General features: G+C 55.0%; 1 protein-coding gene across 2 annotated transcripts in view; it reads right to left on the bottom strand.

The window, feature by feature from the left end:
- Positions 1-13898, bottom strand: part of FAM20A (FAM20A golgi associated secretory pathway pseudokinase) — a 49643-nt gene extending 35745 nt beyond the window's left edge. Inside the window, exon 1 of one of the 2 annotated variants that reach the window (XM_088829385.1) lies at positions 13741-13898. Coding sequence is in view for 1 of the 2 variants with exons in the window: in XM_055408727.2 (XP_055264702.2) it covers positions 12502-12860 (359 nt within the window). In the remaining variant the exon portion in view is untranslated. Of the gene's footprint in view, positions 1-12501; positions 13011-13740 lie in introns of those variants that run through there. The other variant, XM_055408727.2, reaches the window with a different exon arrangement.
- Between the last annotated feature and the right edge of the window lie 1409 nt (positions 13899-15307).

Here is a 15307-nt window from a genome sequence, read left to right as displayed (position 1 = left end):
CAGTGACGCAGGCAGCCGCTGAAGCTGGAAGGAGGGCAGAGCGGACTCCCCCATAGACCCTCCGGGGAGCCTGCTACCCTGCCCACAGCTTGGTTTCAGAACACAGACTCCAGAATTGTGAAAGAATAAGTTTACATTGTTCCAAGCAACCAACAGTGACTTAAACAGCGGCAATTTGCGACGGTAGCCCCGGGAGACGAATACAGTGACTGGATTCCCTTTTGAGACCTTGCTCAGGATATACCACGAGGCCCGGTGGCTCAGCGTGCATGACACGACTGGGTGTGCGTTTTCTCATATTCTGTCAAAATTACCTTGAAGCACAGGTTTTCAAAATGCAAACTGAAGCAATCATTTTCAGAACCTGAGAAGCACCTCCAGCTGCTGCTGCTGCTGCCGCTAAGTCACTTCAGTTGTGTCCGACTCTGTGTGACCCCACAGACGGCAGCCCACCAGGCTCCCCCGTCCTTGGGATTCTCTAGGCAAGAACACTGGAGTGGGTTGCCATTTCCTTCTCCAATGTGTGAAAGTGAAAAGTGAAAGTGAAGTCGCTCAGTCGTGTCCGACTCTTAGCGACCCCACGGACTGCAGCCTACCAGGCTCCTCCATCCATGGGATTTTCTAGGCAATAGTACTGGAGTGGCTTGCCATTGCCTTCTCCAAGCACCTCCAGAAACCCTGGAAATTCATGAAGCACACTTGCAAAGTGCTTGTCCAGTGTTTTCACTCAGACAGAAGAAATCCTGGTTCAAGGTGTGCAGAGCTTGGAAAACAGGGCTGTTGGAGCGTCAAGAAGAACCACAGACTCACCCTCTCATGTTAAAAAGGAGGCAACTGCTTCCCTAGGGATTGACATAAGGCGTCATGGGAGTTTTGGGAGAAAGACAAGTGAACTCACATCCGCTCCTTCTTTGGGCTCCTATAAAGAGAGCACAGTTGATTTAAGGGAAAGCCCCAATTAATAAAGATTCCTATCCTCTTGCAGGAATTCTAATGGTTGGTGTAAAAGATTTGCACAATAGGAACCTGTTAACAAATGAATTTGCTTTAAAAATGTCTTTTTGGGCTTCCCGAATGGCTCAGTGGTAAAGAATCTGCCTGCCAACGCAGGAGACATGAGCTCTATCCCTGATCCGGGAAGAGCCCACGTGCTGCGGAACAACTGAGCCGGTGCCCCACAGCCGAGCCTGTGTTCTGGAGCCCGCGAGCCGCAACTAGGGAAGCCCTCGCACCCCAGAACCCGTGCTCCGCGGCAACAAGAGAAGCCTCCGCAACAAAAGCCACCGCAATCAGAAGCCCGCACACTGCCACTAGGGAGCAGCTCCTGTTCGCCACGGCTAGAGAGAAGCCAGAGCAGCGACACACAGGTAGCACAGCCAAAAATTAGTCGATAAAAATGTAAAAGGTCTTATCAAAACTCCTGAACAGCGGCTATCAGAGTCCGAAACTGCAGCGGGCACAAGTTGAGAAAACGTCTAGCATCACGCCGGTCACAGAAGTTCTTCCAGGTCATTTGAGGTCTGGGCAGCCAGCCTGGTTGGGGGAACTGTTCTTCCCACACTGAGCCACGTGGCTTGAATAGAGCATCAACAGGGAGTTTCCAATGACTCCACCTCCCCAGAGCCAGTGATTGGTTGAAGCGCCTGCATCCTCCTCAGAACTGGACCAATCATAACCCTCTAGAGCCTGGCTGTATTCCCAGGTCTGGCCAATCAGCGACTTTGCCCAGGATCTTTCTTTCTGGAAATCTGAGAAGCCCTTTTCTCTGGTCCCAGTGCTCTTGGGGCTCGGAACCTGCAGAGGGGATTAAGGCAGGCAGAAGGACCAAGCGACAGAGAGTAGAGATAGCTGACCGCACTGAGCTTTGGTTACTTGATTCTCCACATTTCCTTCAACTGCTGGCATTGGTTGCAGTCGGGTTTCTGTCGCTTGACATTAAAGTATCCTGAAGAGAGTAGGCAGTACTTTGCAAATATCATGTACTATTGCCTAAGAAAATAAACGTAGCCACAGAATGCAAAGTATGCATAAAATGTAAGGGAAATATAGACCTCATCAGTTGAACTGCGTAGGATCCAATGATCCCGGTTTAAAAAATAACGCTGCAGTGAAAAGGTGAATTACGGCTTGACTTGATGGAATTGTAGCTGGTCAGACTGCAAGGAGATCCAACCAGTCCATTCTAAAGGAGATCAATCCTGGGTGTTCATTGGAAGGACTGATGCTAAAGCTGAAACTCCAATACTTTGGCCACCTCATGCGACGAGTTGACTCACTGGAAAAAGAGTCTGATGCTAGGAGGGATTGGGGGTGGGAGGAGACGGGGACGACAGAGAATGAGATGGCTGGATGGCATCACCGACTCGATGGACATGAGTTTGAGTGAACTCCAGGAGTTGGTGATGGGCAGGGAGGCCTGGTGTGCTGTGATTCATGGGGTCACGGAGAGTCGGACACGACTGAGCGACTGAACTGAACTGAACTGAGTCTGACTTTCTCCAGAATCTGAGTGCCCAGAGGAGCACGGGAGGCAGAGATAAGCAGCTGCTGCTGGTGCAGGATTCCTAACTCGGAGTCAAAACAAAATAAACACGAGCTGGGCTGTGAGTGCAGATAAATACACTTTCCCCACAAAGTCACTACTCGGCCACTGAAGAAAATGAACCAGAAACAGAAAAATTCCAGTTATCCTCCTGTACAGCACAGGGAACTCTGTTCAGTGTTCTGCGGCAGCCTGGACGGGAGGGGAGTTTGGGGGAGAATGGATACATGTGTATGTGTGGCTGAGTCCCTTCGCTGTCCACCTGAAACTGTCACAACATTGTCAACTGGCTATACTCCAGTATAAAATAAAAACCCCCTTAAATGGGTGAAACTCGGATGACAATCTGTCCCTCCACACAGACTGTTGTGAGCATCACGAAAATTGAGCTTACCCACGGCCCATGCGCTTGACCCGGGTAGAGACAGCTGAAGGCCAGGGTGCCACGTGAGAGCTGAACTCGGCTTCCGAGGGCTGAACAGCTTTGTTTCTCTTCTGCCAGCAGAACGCTGTTCTCACCCACCCACCTCCCCCAAGTTTCCTAACGGCCCGTCTCTCCCCAGTCTTGCTTTCATCGTCCAGCTCTCCCGCTCACCTGCCCCGTGCCAACAACTCCTTCAGTTTCGCTCCATCTTCCACATTTTGCTGAATTTTCTTACAGGTTCTTGGCTTCTTAGCAATCACAGTCCTCCACCGTTTTCTATCCCCTGTGGCTGTCCAAATTTGTCGGGTTTGTTACGAGAGAATCCAGTAAAACAGGCCCTTCTCTGGGTCTTAGCTTCACCTACTGCTCAAGACGAAAGAAGCTGGCGGGCTCCAGGTCTTGATTTCCAAGGTCGGCCTCCAGGGACCCGGACTCCCGGATCCCGGCGTCTCCAGGGCACTCGGACTCAGGGTTGTGTTGATTTCACATTTCCACCGAAGGACATCCTGCCAAGTGACAGGCCATGAAAAGAACTAGGCCTTTTTTTCCACCATGGTTTCCATGATTCCTGTGTGTGTGCCTGCCTATAATAACAGGTACTCAGATGCTCTCACTCCTAGAACTGCTGCTCCATCCAGGCTGCAGCTGTTTGGAATGGTGTCCCCCTCCTCGGCTTTGAGCCACGCGAAAGCTGACTTCGGCAGAACCCTCAGGTTCTCAGCAGTGCCTGGTTTAACAGATGATCACGGGGAAGACACAGGTCAGCGCCTACGGAGGAGTGAGCGGGGAGTGCTTTTGGCTAAGTCAGGGTCTCTCTGTGGTTCCCACTTTTTAAAATGCATGACTTCTTGGCTATTCTTTCCTCAGAAAATGCAGGAAGCTGAGGAAATTCTCTCTTCTTGGCAAACGGCACCTTCTCAACTTTCTTCCAGGGCTTTTTTTTTTTAAAGTTTTGGAAGTTGATTTTATTTACGCTACGGCAGTAGAGAGAGCACCCCCGGTCTAAATGCCAGGATGTCTCAGTGGGAGGGTTTCGCCTGACTTTCAAAGGAGGAGGAGGCAGTTACAGGTGGGATGACTTGTTTTTGTTCAAGGCTTTCATCCCCCACAGGGGCTAAAAGGATGTTGAGTAACAGCCCCCAAGTCCTGAGGTCGTCTGTTCCCAATTATTTGTTCCACGGATACTCACTCTGGCTCTCCCGGAGGGGAAACCACGGAACAGATGTATTCATGTGACCACGTGCAGGCTGGGGGCTTCTCATGCCAGGAGCGAGGGCCATTCACGCTCATGTGACAGCTGCCGTGAAGCTGCACAGTCACGACAGTTCCCGTGCTGCTGTAGGGGAGGACGCGTCCTGTCAGGGAGGGACCGGCGTAGGGGAGGTGGCCGCAAACGCCTTTCCCAGAGAGAAGAAATGAGGACCTGGAGCTTCCAAGGATGCAGAGGGCTGGAGCTGACGGTGAGACCGCGTGGATCCTAGCCCCTCAGGTGCCAAGCCCGTCTGAAGTTTGCCCGCTGCCTGACAGAAGAAGGCACGTGGCAACCAGCTTCCCATCCCCGGTTTCCTCCAGAAAACAAAGTCAACAGCAGTGCTGCCTTTGTTTTCCATGCCAAGGAGCAAACTACCGCCACCCTGGCGGCCTTACACAACACCCACTGATCCACTCTCCGAGCTGCAGGTCAGGGTTCCAGCTTAGCGTGACTGAGTTCCCAGCGCAGGCTTCACAAGGCTGAGGTCAAGTTGTCCGCCAGGCTGAGTGCTCATCCGGAGATTCTGCAGAAGGCTCTGCCGCCATGTTTGTTCCTGCTGTTGGAAGAATTCATCTCCTTGTGGTTGTACAACCGAGGGCCCTGTTTCCTGGCTGTCAGCTGGGGCCCAGCATAGGTCCTGAAGGCTACTGTCTCTCTTGCCACAGCCCCCCCGCCCCATCTGCAAGTCAGCAGAGGCACTTCCAGCCCTTATTCGACTTCCTCTTCTTTGATTAGCTGGAGAAAACTCTGCCTTCAAAGGGCTCACATGATCAGGTCCAACATAGCCAGGTCAACATTGCCAGCATTCACTGCATCACAGAGAAAGCAAGGGAGTTCCAGAAAAACATGTATTTCTGCTTCACTGACTATGCTAAAGCCTTTGTGTGGATCCCAACAAACTGTGGAAAATTCTGAAAGAGATGGGAACACCAGACCACCTGACCTGCCTCTTGAGAAATCTGTATGCAGGTCAAGAAGCAACAGTTAGAACCGGACATGGAACAACGGACTGGTTCCAAATCAGGAAAGGAGTACGTCAAGTCTGTATATTGTCACCCTGCTTATTTAACTTATATGCAGAGCACATCATGCAAGATACTGGGCCGGATGAAGCACCAGTGGAATCAAGATTGCCGGGAGAAATATCAATAACCTCAGACATGCAAATGACACCACACTTACGGCAGAAAGCAAAGAGGAACTAAACAGCCTCTTGATAAGGGTGAAACAAGAGAGTGAAAAAGCTGACTTAAAACTCAAGATTCAAAAAACTAAGGTCATGGCATCCAGTCCCATCACTTCATGGCAAATAGATGGGGGAAAAGTGGAAACAGTGACAGATTTTATTTTCTTGGGCTCCAAAATCACTGTGGACGGTGACTGCAGCCATGAAATTAAAAGACGCTTACTCCTTGGAAGGAAAGTTATGACCAACCTAGACAGCATATTAAAAAGCAAAGATACCACTTTGCCCACAAAGGCCCATCTAGTCAAAGCTATGGTTTTTCCAGTGGTCATGTACGAATGTGAGAGTTGGGACCATAAAGTAGGCTGAGTACCAAAGAATTGATGCTTTCTAATTGTGGTGCTGGAGAAGATTAAGAGTTCCTTGGACTGCAAGGAGATCCAACCAGTTCATCCTAAAGGAAATCAGTCCTGGGTGTTCATTGGAAGGATTGATGTTGAAGCCGAAACTCCAATACTTTGGCCACCTGATGGGAATAGCCACCTCATTGGAAAAGACCCTGATGCTGGGAAAGATTGAGGGCAGGCGGAGAAGGAGACGACAGAGCTGAAATGGTTGGATGGCATCACTGACTCAGTGGACCTGAATTTGAGCAAACTCTGGAAATGGTGAAGGACAGAGGAGCCTGGCGTGCAGCAGTCCACGGGGTCTTGAAGAGACGGATACGATATAGTGACTGAACAATACGGGCAACAAATATCTGGGTAATCTCCCTATCCCAAGGTCACCCTCTCTGGGAGGGAGGTTTAGTTATATCTGTAAACTCCCTTTCCTGCAGGGCCTGGTTGCACTGGATTGAATGAGGAGGCGTGTGTACACCAGGGCCAGGCCTCTAGGGACACGTCTTGGAATCATACACCTTCTTCCCGAGAAACTGTGAGGCCTGAGTTAGCAGGTGTATGGCAAGTACCCAGCACCTACCACGCTTGTCTCGGGCAGGATTTGCATGCAGAGAACCGCCAGCCCTTCTCTCGATGGGAGAGGACTTGGCTGGGGTGATGGAGTCAGGGTGGCAGTTGTTGGGACCAACGGACAGTCGGTGAGTGCTGTCCAGCTCTCGGCCAAAGGGCTTCACTCTGATGACACTGGGGGGTCTTCGTTGCGTGGTACCCTCCCCGGTTTGGGTCTTTGCCGTGCTGACCACAGCGAGGACGGGGCTTGGGGATGAGGCAATAGGGAGCTGGCCCAGCCCTCTCCGAAACCACCTGCTTGGAGCTCTTGGCTCTGACAAGAGTGGGAAGGTTTCCTCCGGCTGCAAGTCCAGGGACTCAGAAACCACTGAAGTCATAGCTTTTCCCCAACCGGCCCAGCAAGGTTCTAAGTGGGAGAGAAGAGAAGAGGACGTCCGGGCTCCCACCCCCTCTGCTAACCACACGCGGGTTGGGGCCGAGGGCCCTGTTCAGACCCGTTCTCGGCCTGGCGTCACTGGTGGAAGAACCAGCAGGAGGCCCTGGCCTTGCTGACTCTGGGCGAAAGACGGACAGCACGTCTCTGAGCTGGGCCCTGGGCTTCTATCCAAGGCTCTGTAGGGGAGCCGCCCGTTCCCAATAACCTGCTCTCCGAGTGATCTGGCCGAGCGTGAGATCAGTAGGAAAGAGGCGAAAAGGGAGAGGTGAGAAGAAACTTGATTTTTCCTTCCCCAGACGCCACAGTGGGAAGCAGCTCTCCCTCCGCCGATTCCTAGACCAGACCGTTCTCACGCCTGGCAGAATTCTTTCTCGTCTCGTCCGGCTCTCTCCCTGCTCTCCTGTCACTGCTTTGCCTTCTGGAGTTTCTCAAAGCTTCTCCCAGAAAAACTGGAGCCAGTTTACTCCCCTTGAACACCCGTCATTTTCTCAGAGCTGCAGCCTCTCTGCTGTGATTTCCAAAGAGAGTCTCGGGCCGGACTTTCTTCAGTGAGAGAGCAAGTACGCAGGAGGAGGGGGACGGGGCGTCTGATGGGGGAGAGCACAGATACACACACACACACAGACACACACAGACACACACAGACACACACACACACAGAGACACACACACACACACACACAGACGCACACAAGTACGCAGGAGGAGGGAGACGGGGCGTCTGATGGGGGAGAGCACAGACACACACACACACACACACAGACACGCACACAGACACACACACAGACACACACACAGACACACACAGAGACACACACACACACACACAGACACACACAAGTACGCAGGAGGAGGGAGACGGGGCATCTGATGGGGGAGAGCACAGACACACACACAGACAGACACACACACAGACAGACACACACACACACAGACACACAGACACACACACACACACACACACGGCTGAGAAACGCTGAGTCGGTAATTATAGGAAAACAGAACCTTCTTGATCCTGGCGGAGGAGGTCCAGAGAGAAAAGCAGAGAGAAGAGAATTTGCGTCTGTGTCGTAGCTGCCGGAGTTTTTACACCAGGGAGGCATGACCCCGTTTGACCTTGACTGAAAGAACCAGAGGGTTTCAGAGGAACCGACCAAAGATATGTGGGTGCAGGGCCAAGCCGAGCTGACCGGCTTTGACAAGTCAAAGGACAGATGTGGTCTGGCTCGGGCAGCTTCTGGGAGGGGACGAAACCCGGATCTCAGCCTCTGAGCTGTGAGGGCAGTGGCACCATGAACCTGGGCTCCAGGCATGCACTGCCCTCCATCACTGCGGTGACAGGAAAAGGCTTCAGCTAGTAGTGCTCTTGCCTGGAGAATCCCATGGACGGAGGAGGCTGGTGGGCTGCAGTTCATGGGGTGACTAAGAGTTGGGCATGACTGAGAGACTTCACTTTCACTTTTCACTTTCATGCATTGGAGAAGGAAATGGCAACCCACTCCAGTGTTCTTACCTGGAGAACCCCAGGGACTGGGGAGCCTGGTGGGCTGCCGTCTGTGGGGTTGCAGAGTTGGACACGACTGAAGCGACTTAGCAGCAGCAGCAGCTTGTTGTTTTAAGGCCTGAAATAGTGACAACCCCATTTCCCTAGCTCCCCGTGGACCCCCTGGCTCCCCGTGGCCCCCCTGGTTCCCTATGCCCCCCTGACTCCCCGTGGCCCCCTGACTCCCCGTGACCCCTTGACTCCCCGTGACCCCCTGGCTCCCTGTGGCACCTGCGTCCTCACACCCGTCGAGGGCTGGTGCTGGAACACTTGTGGGATCAGTGGCCGACGATGCGAAAGGAACATTTTCCCCGATTACTTTTTTAACCTGGATTGTGCCTCACTGTGGTGTTGGAGAAGACTCTTGAGAGTCCCTTGGACTGCAAGGAGAGCCAACCAGTCCATCCTAAAGGAAATCAGTCCTGAATATTCATTGGAAGAACTGATGCTGAAGCTGAAACTCCAATACTTTGACCACCTGAGGCAAAGAGCTGACTCATTGGAATAGACCCTGATGCTGGGAAGGATTGGGGGCTGGAGGAGAAGGGGACGACAGAGGATGAGATGGCTGGATGGAGTTTGAGTGAACTCCGGGAGTTGGTGATAGACAGGGAAGCCTGGAGTGCTGTGGTTCATGGGGTCGCAAAGAATCAGACACGACTGAGCGACTGAACTGAACTGGACTGAACCTCACTTAGTTACATTTTAAGGGGGAAAGAGAGGAAGGGAAGGAAGGACGGCACTTAAGGAGGTCTGCAGGAAGCTTCAGGTCCGTACGGGGATCGCCCACCCAACCCACGACGTGCCTTTCACATTGTTTCAACTTAACTAGATACTGACATCCCATGAATGAACGTTGATTGAGGACCTGTTTATGCAAAACAGTGTGTAAGATCCATCTTCCACTGAAATAAGAAAGGGGTGTGCTGGGAGGCGGCGGGTTAGATGGGACATGTCCTAACTCTGGTCATAAGCTCAAGTTATAGGAACGTACTTCTGACTTCATGCATTACTTGCTAGGGTGGTGGTTAGAAGAATCAGGCAGGCAGACCAGCAGGCTCATCTGAGCACGTGAGAGGGAGGCTGATTTGGCTACTGTGTTAGGTGCACTTCTCCAGGCGAAGTAGCTGGTTTGCTGCTGCAGTTATTTTGGAAAGCAGTTAACGTTAAGTAATTATTGGCATGATGGCATCCACACATGTCTGCAAAGCCCTGGGTTTTCAATATTGGCTGGAGAGAGCCTGCAGAGAAGGGTGGGGGCGCGGGCTTCTGTGTGCAGGAGAGAAGCAGTTGGCACAGTCCCTCCCTGCTTCTCTCCTCTGCTGTTCGCTCTCGCCGTTGGCGCTGAAGCCTGCAGCCCTCGCTGGCCCTGCGCATGGTAGCAGGTGTGTTCACGCATGCTCACGTCGACGGGGCAGCGACTCACACGAGGTGACGGGTGACTGCCTCTCATAACGGAACTCTGAGTGCGATGCAGATGCACCCTGGCTACTGGGCCTTCCACGTTCCATTTGTGAGTATTATCTTTTGTTAAAAATTCTTCTACATCATGGTTTTATTTTACTTATTTATTTTTTGGCCACGCTGTGCGGCACGTGGGATCTTACTTCCCTGATCGGAGATTGAACCTGGGCCCCCTGCATTGGAAGCTCAGAGTCTTAACTGCTGGACCACCAGGGAAGTCCCCCACATTCCACTTCTAGCCTGATGAAGTGCTAGCTACTCAGTCGTGTCGGACTCTGTGAGCCCGTGGACTGCAGCCTGCCAGGCTCCTCTGTCCACGGGATTCTCCGGACAAGAACACTGGAGTGGGTTGCCCTTCCCTTCTCCAGGGGAGCTTCCTGACGCAGGGATCGAATGCGGGTCTTGCATTGCAGGTGGATTCATTACCAGCTGAGCCACCAGGGAAGCCCTGATACACACCACATAAGCCGGAATATGCTTATTAACATCCTTGCACTCTGGGTGAAGCTTCTCTGCCTCTAGGGTCCAGCTGCAACACTTGAAAGAACAGCTCCCCCTCCTGTTACAGCCCACAAACCTCATCTGAGCTCTCATGGATTAAGAGGAAGTAATGGGCTTCCCTGGTGGCTCAGCTGGTAAAGAATCTGCCTGCAAAGCAGGAGACCCCGGTTGGATTCCTGGGTCGGGAAAATCCCTTGGAGAAGGGATAGGATACCCACTGCAGTATTCTGGCCTGGAGAATTCCATGGACTCTACAGTCACAAAGAGTCAAACACGACTGGGCAACTTTCACTTCACTAATGCGTCAATATCGCAAGCATCACATTCAACCGACCACACAAACCATCCCGTCACCTCCAAGCCCGGCGAGCGCCCCAGCCCCACCGTCCACGGCTGAACGGACCGACCACACAAACCATCCCGTCACCTCCAAGCCCGGCGAGCGCCCCAGCCCCACCGTCCACTGCTGAACGGACCGACCACACAAACCATCCCGTTACCTCCAAGCCCGGCGAGCGCCCCAGCCCCACCGTCCACTGTTGAACGGACTGACCACACAAACCATCCCGTTACCTCCAAGCACAGCGAGCACCCCAGCCCCACCGTCCACTGCTGAACGGACCGACCACACAAACCATCCCGTCACCTCCCAGCACAGCGAGCGCCCCAGCCCCACCGTCCACTGCTGAACGGACCGACCACACAAACCATCCCGTCACCTCCCAGCACAGCGAGCGCCCCAGCCCCACCGTCCACTGCTGAACGGCCAAGATCACTCCTAATCAGTAAGCGAGGCTTTCCGACATGCGATGACACAGAAGTCAAGCTCAAAATGGTCTGCAGGACAGATTGGTGAGAAAGAGCCTTGCTTTTCTGCCAAAATACTCCTCTGACTCTCCTTAAGGACCAAAGTAACATACAGAATTTAAGGCCACAGCTGTGTGGATAAGTGGGTACTAATCAACAGTGACACAGTGATGTCTCCCACATCCCCCCTCAAATCCTCAACTGACGTGTCGATCATTTTCCAAGGGCATAATTTCGTCGTTCACCGATCCTCACGTGGTTGATGAAACAAAGGTAATTATCGAAAATGACAGCATCTAAGAAGCAATCTCAAACTGTCTTTTTATTGTGTTCAATTAGCAAGAGACTTAGGAACCACTTTCTAATATAAAATTATCAGCCATAGAGTTGCAATTGAAACGCACTGTGGCAACTTCAGCCGATAACTCTCATTTTTCCTCTTTTTACTTTCCAAAGGCCCCCTCCACCTCTGGCCACTCTCACCGCTATAGAATGATGAGCAAACAGTTTTTACTTGGACAAGCACTGAATTTCCAGAGACTTATGTTTGCCCATCCTCTGGGGGGACCATAAAACCAGCGAAGAGGGCTCATTTGGAAATCTCTTGTATTAAGAAAAGTGATGAATGTGTCCAAAAGTGAGCTGAGTTATCTTCAGACAAGCCTGTATTCAACCAGAGTCCTAACTCCTCCGAGGCCGCTGTCATCAGCTGAGGGTCTCGGAACTGACCATCCCAGCTTCTCCAACACCCTCCCTCCCCACCCCTTCACACACACAAAGTCCTCCTTGATACTACCCTACTTATGTTTGGCATTTCCCCCTCTATATTTAGTCTTGGATGTAAAAAAAATTCCCAGGTAGTCTATGAAAGCATGGAGCCTCAGCTCCAAGTGAGCCACACCTGCACAATAATAAAACTGCTTGCAGGTTATAACACTCAGGAGAAAGGGGCAAGCCACGCTTTAAACTGAACAGAGTGGCGACCACTTGGGGAAACTGACTTTCTGGCCCGCTAACCTCTCCTGATCTCTGACCCCGGGCAGGGGAATAAACAAGAGAGGAGAGGGGGGTTTCTGGCAGTAGCCCTGCTTTCTGGAAGGGGCCCAGGTCTAGAGCTAAGTGCTGGGTGCGGAGAAGCGCTGGAGTTGCTCTGTTTGGAAACCTCATTCTGGAAAACCGAGATTCCACATTAGGAGCGGGAGAAAGAGCAAGGAGATGGCCCGGGAGCGGAAGGGGCCCGGGGTGAACCTCGGGGGCTCAGGAGCGGGTCTGGGAGCATCTCCGGGCGCGCTGCTGCCTGCAAACTTCTCGCCCCGAGATGGGCGCGGGCGCAGCGCGAGGCGCGCGGGGCGGCCCGGGGCCGGGCGGGGCTCACCTGTTCCAGCGGGCCACCTTCCTCCGGTAATAGCGCAGCGCCTCCGGGCCGGCCAGCAGCGAGTCTTCGGGCCCCAGGAGCGGCGGCTCCTCCGGCTCGTTGTACAGCGGGTGCGCGAAGAGCGCCCGCAGCTTGGAGCCGGGACCGCCACCGCCGACCGGCTCGACCCGCCGCGGGGCCGCGGAGGCCGGGGCGGGGGCCGGGGAGGCGGCGCGGCGGGCGCACGGGCAGCCGAGCGGGCGCTCCCGGAGCTGCAGGCGGCGCCGCACGCGGGGCCCGAGGTGGAAGTAGAGGTCGGCGGCCAGCAGCGCGCCGAGCAGCAGCAGGGTCAGCAGGCGGTCCCGGCGCAGCCCGGGCATGGCCCCGCCGGGTGCGCGCGGAGGCGCCCGAGCCCCGGGGCCGGACGCGCCGCGCGCGCAGAGCCCCCTCCGAGGGGGTCGCCCTTGAAGTCGCGGCCGGGGCGCAGAGCGCGCGGGCGGGGGCGGCGTCCCCTCTCCGCGCCCAGTGGCCCCCGGGGCCGGTGTCCCCGGGCCCCCGCTTCTCACACCCTCTGCGCACTGGGAGCCGCGGCAGGTGGAGGATCGGGGCGCCGGGGCGCCGGGGCGCGGGGACGGGCGACGCTCGCCTCCCGGCGGCGGCGGCGGCGGAGGGCGGCGGCGGAGCGCGGGGCGTCGCTCTGGAGGATGCGGTCGCTCCGGCTCCTCCGGCGGGCGGCGGGGACGCCCGTGCCCCCGGCTCTTCGGGCCGAGCTGGTGTGCGCGCCCGGCCCCCGGGGGAGGGGTGACGCCGCCGCCCCCGCCCACTGCCGCTGGCACCTGCCCCCGGCGCCGCCCGCCCGCCGACTCCGGGCCCTCTTCCGGCCCGGCCCGGCCACCTGGTCGCCCGGCCGCCGCGCGCCGGCCTCTCGCCCGGGACGCGCACGGGCCCCGCTCGGGGCTCAGCCAGGCGCTTGAGGGGCCTCCGAAGCTGCGCGCGCGAGACCTTCGATTTTCGTGTTTATTTCCTAGAAACAAGACAGCTCCCTGAAAGCCTTTCCCCTTAAGATCTGCCAGGTGTGTGTGCGTGCGTGTGTGCGCGAGCGTGTGTGTGGCCCTTTCGCTCTCTGCGTCTTCCCGCAGAGCCCTGTCCAGATCCAGAATGACCGCGTGTGCGGCGCTTGGCGCGTAGTAGGCGCTCAGGGAACAGCCGCGCTCAGCCAGGGAAAAAGTTTGACCTTTGAAAAGAAGGCACCGGTTCTACCTAGAGTCTTGTCGACTTCCTGTCTGGATGGAGCGCGGTTCCCGGTGTGCTTGCGTCTACCGAGCGGGAACGTGTCCTCCCGCGAAGGAGCGGGCCCTCCCGCTGACCCCACTCCGAACTTCGTGCTCAGCTGGGTGCGAAAGCGGATCCGCCCAAATGAATCACTGAAGGACTGTGTTAGGCTTTCCCCCGGATCCTGTGAGGTCATTCACATCCCTTCCCACCCTTTTTCCCTTTGAGGAAGACGGAGGGCGAGGTGGCTGCCCGGCCCTGAACTCCTGGCTCCTCCGTTTAATGAGCTGGTGGGATGGAGACATGCTGGTCTGACGGCGGAGGCAAGACCCCGCCCCCCCCCCCCCCACCGCGGCTCTCCATCCCTTAGGCCCTTCTTGGGTATGAAGAGGCATCTTTGCCAGGAGCTGCCCACCCAGGCACAGAACGTCTCCCCTCTGTGAACTTGGCTCTTTAACCCCCTCCTGCCCTCCTGGAGTCAGAACCCTCAGATGCAGTTGGACTTGTGGGTTCAAACTCGAGTTCCTCCCCCTGTGGCTTGGTGGGAGATCCCTGTGGCCTCTGCCAGCCCCATCATCTGTAAATGAAGCTAATAATAGAGCTTACCCCATAGGGTTGGGCTTCCCTGGTGGCTCAGGCCATAAAGAATCCGCCTGCAATGCAGGAGACCGGGGTAAGATCCCTGGGTCAGGAAGATCCCCTGGGGAAGGAAATGGCAACCCACTCCAATATTCTTGCCTGGAGAATCCCATGGACAGAGGAGCCTGGCAGGATGCAGTCCATGGGGTTGCAAAGAGTCGGACAGGACTAAGTGAAGAACACATACACACACACCCATAGGGTGACTGTTTGGCTGAAGGTGGCTCAGCTGGTAAGAATCCGCCTTCAATGTGGGAGACCTGGGTTCGATCCCTGGGTTGGGAAGATCCCCTGGAGAAGGGAATGGCTACTCATTCCAGTATTCTGGCCTGGAGAATTCCATGGACTGTATACCCCATGGGATTGCAAAGAGTCGGACACAACTGAGCGGCTTTCACTTTCACTAAGGGACTTTAAGTATATGACCCGCTTTGAACAGCCCCCAGCACGTGGTGAGTGTGAGGGATGTCTGCCAGAAATACAATTGCCTCCTGGTTCCTGTCACACACCGGGGAAGGCTGGAGACTGTTCATGAGAGGGACGAAGAAGGGAAAGTACTGAAAAGGAAGACGCCAGAAAAGGACCGTTGTCAGCAATACAGCGTGGTGGCCTGCGGTGCCGCGTCCACGTGAGGGGTGCCCGGATGATCCCATCGCCAGCTGCTCTGCTCAGCTGAGGACGCTGGCGGGAGTCTTAGGTTTTTGGAACCACCGTCTTCTTTTTTGCAATGAAATTCGAGCAGGTCTCCAGATTCTAAGACGCTTCGGACGTGCCTAAGTAGGCCTCGTGGCAAGGGTGAGGGAGTCAGGCACCCGTCGCGGCGTTGCGTCCGGAACAGCTAGGAGGAAGCGTGGTTTGCGTTTCCGGGCTGGCAAAGGGTGTGGGCGCGGAGCCATCACGAGTGATGTGACTTCCC

The sequence above is a fragment of the Moschus berezovskii genome, chromosome 20 (genome assembly GCF_049115385.1).
Source record: "Moschus berezovskii isolate FMDL1 chromosome 20, NW_MosBer_1.0, whole genome shotgun sequence".
In the NCBI taxonomy this organism is placed as follows: domain Eukaryota; kingdom Metazoa; phylum Chordata; class Mammalia; order Artiodactyla; family Moschidae; genus Moschus; species Moschus berezovskii.
The sequence above is the reverse complement of the archived record's forward strand: the minus strand, read 5'-3'. Positions and strand labels throughout refer to the sequence as shown.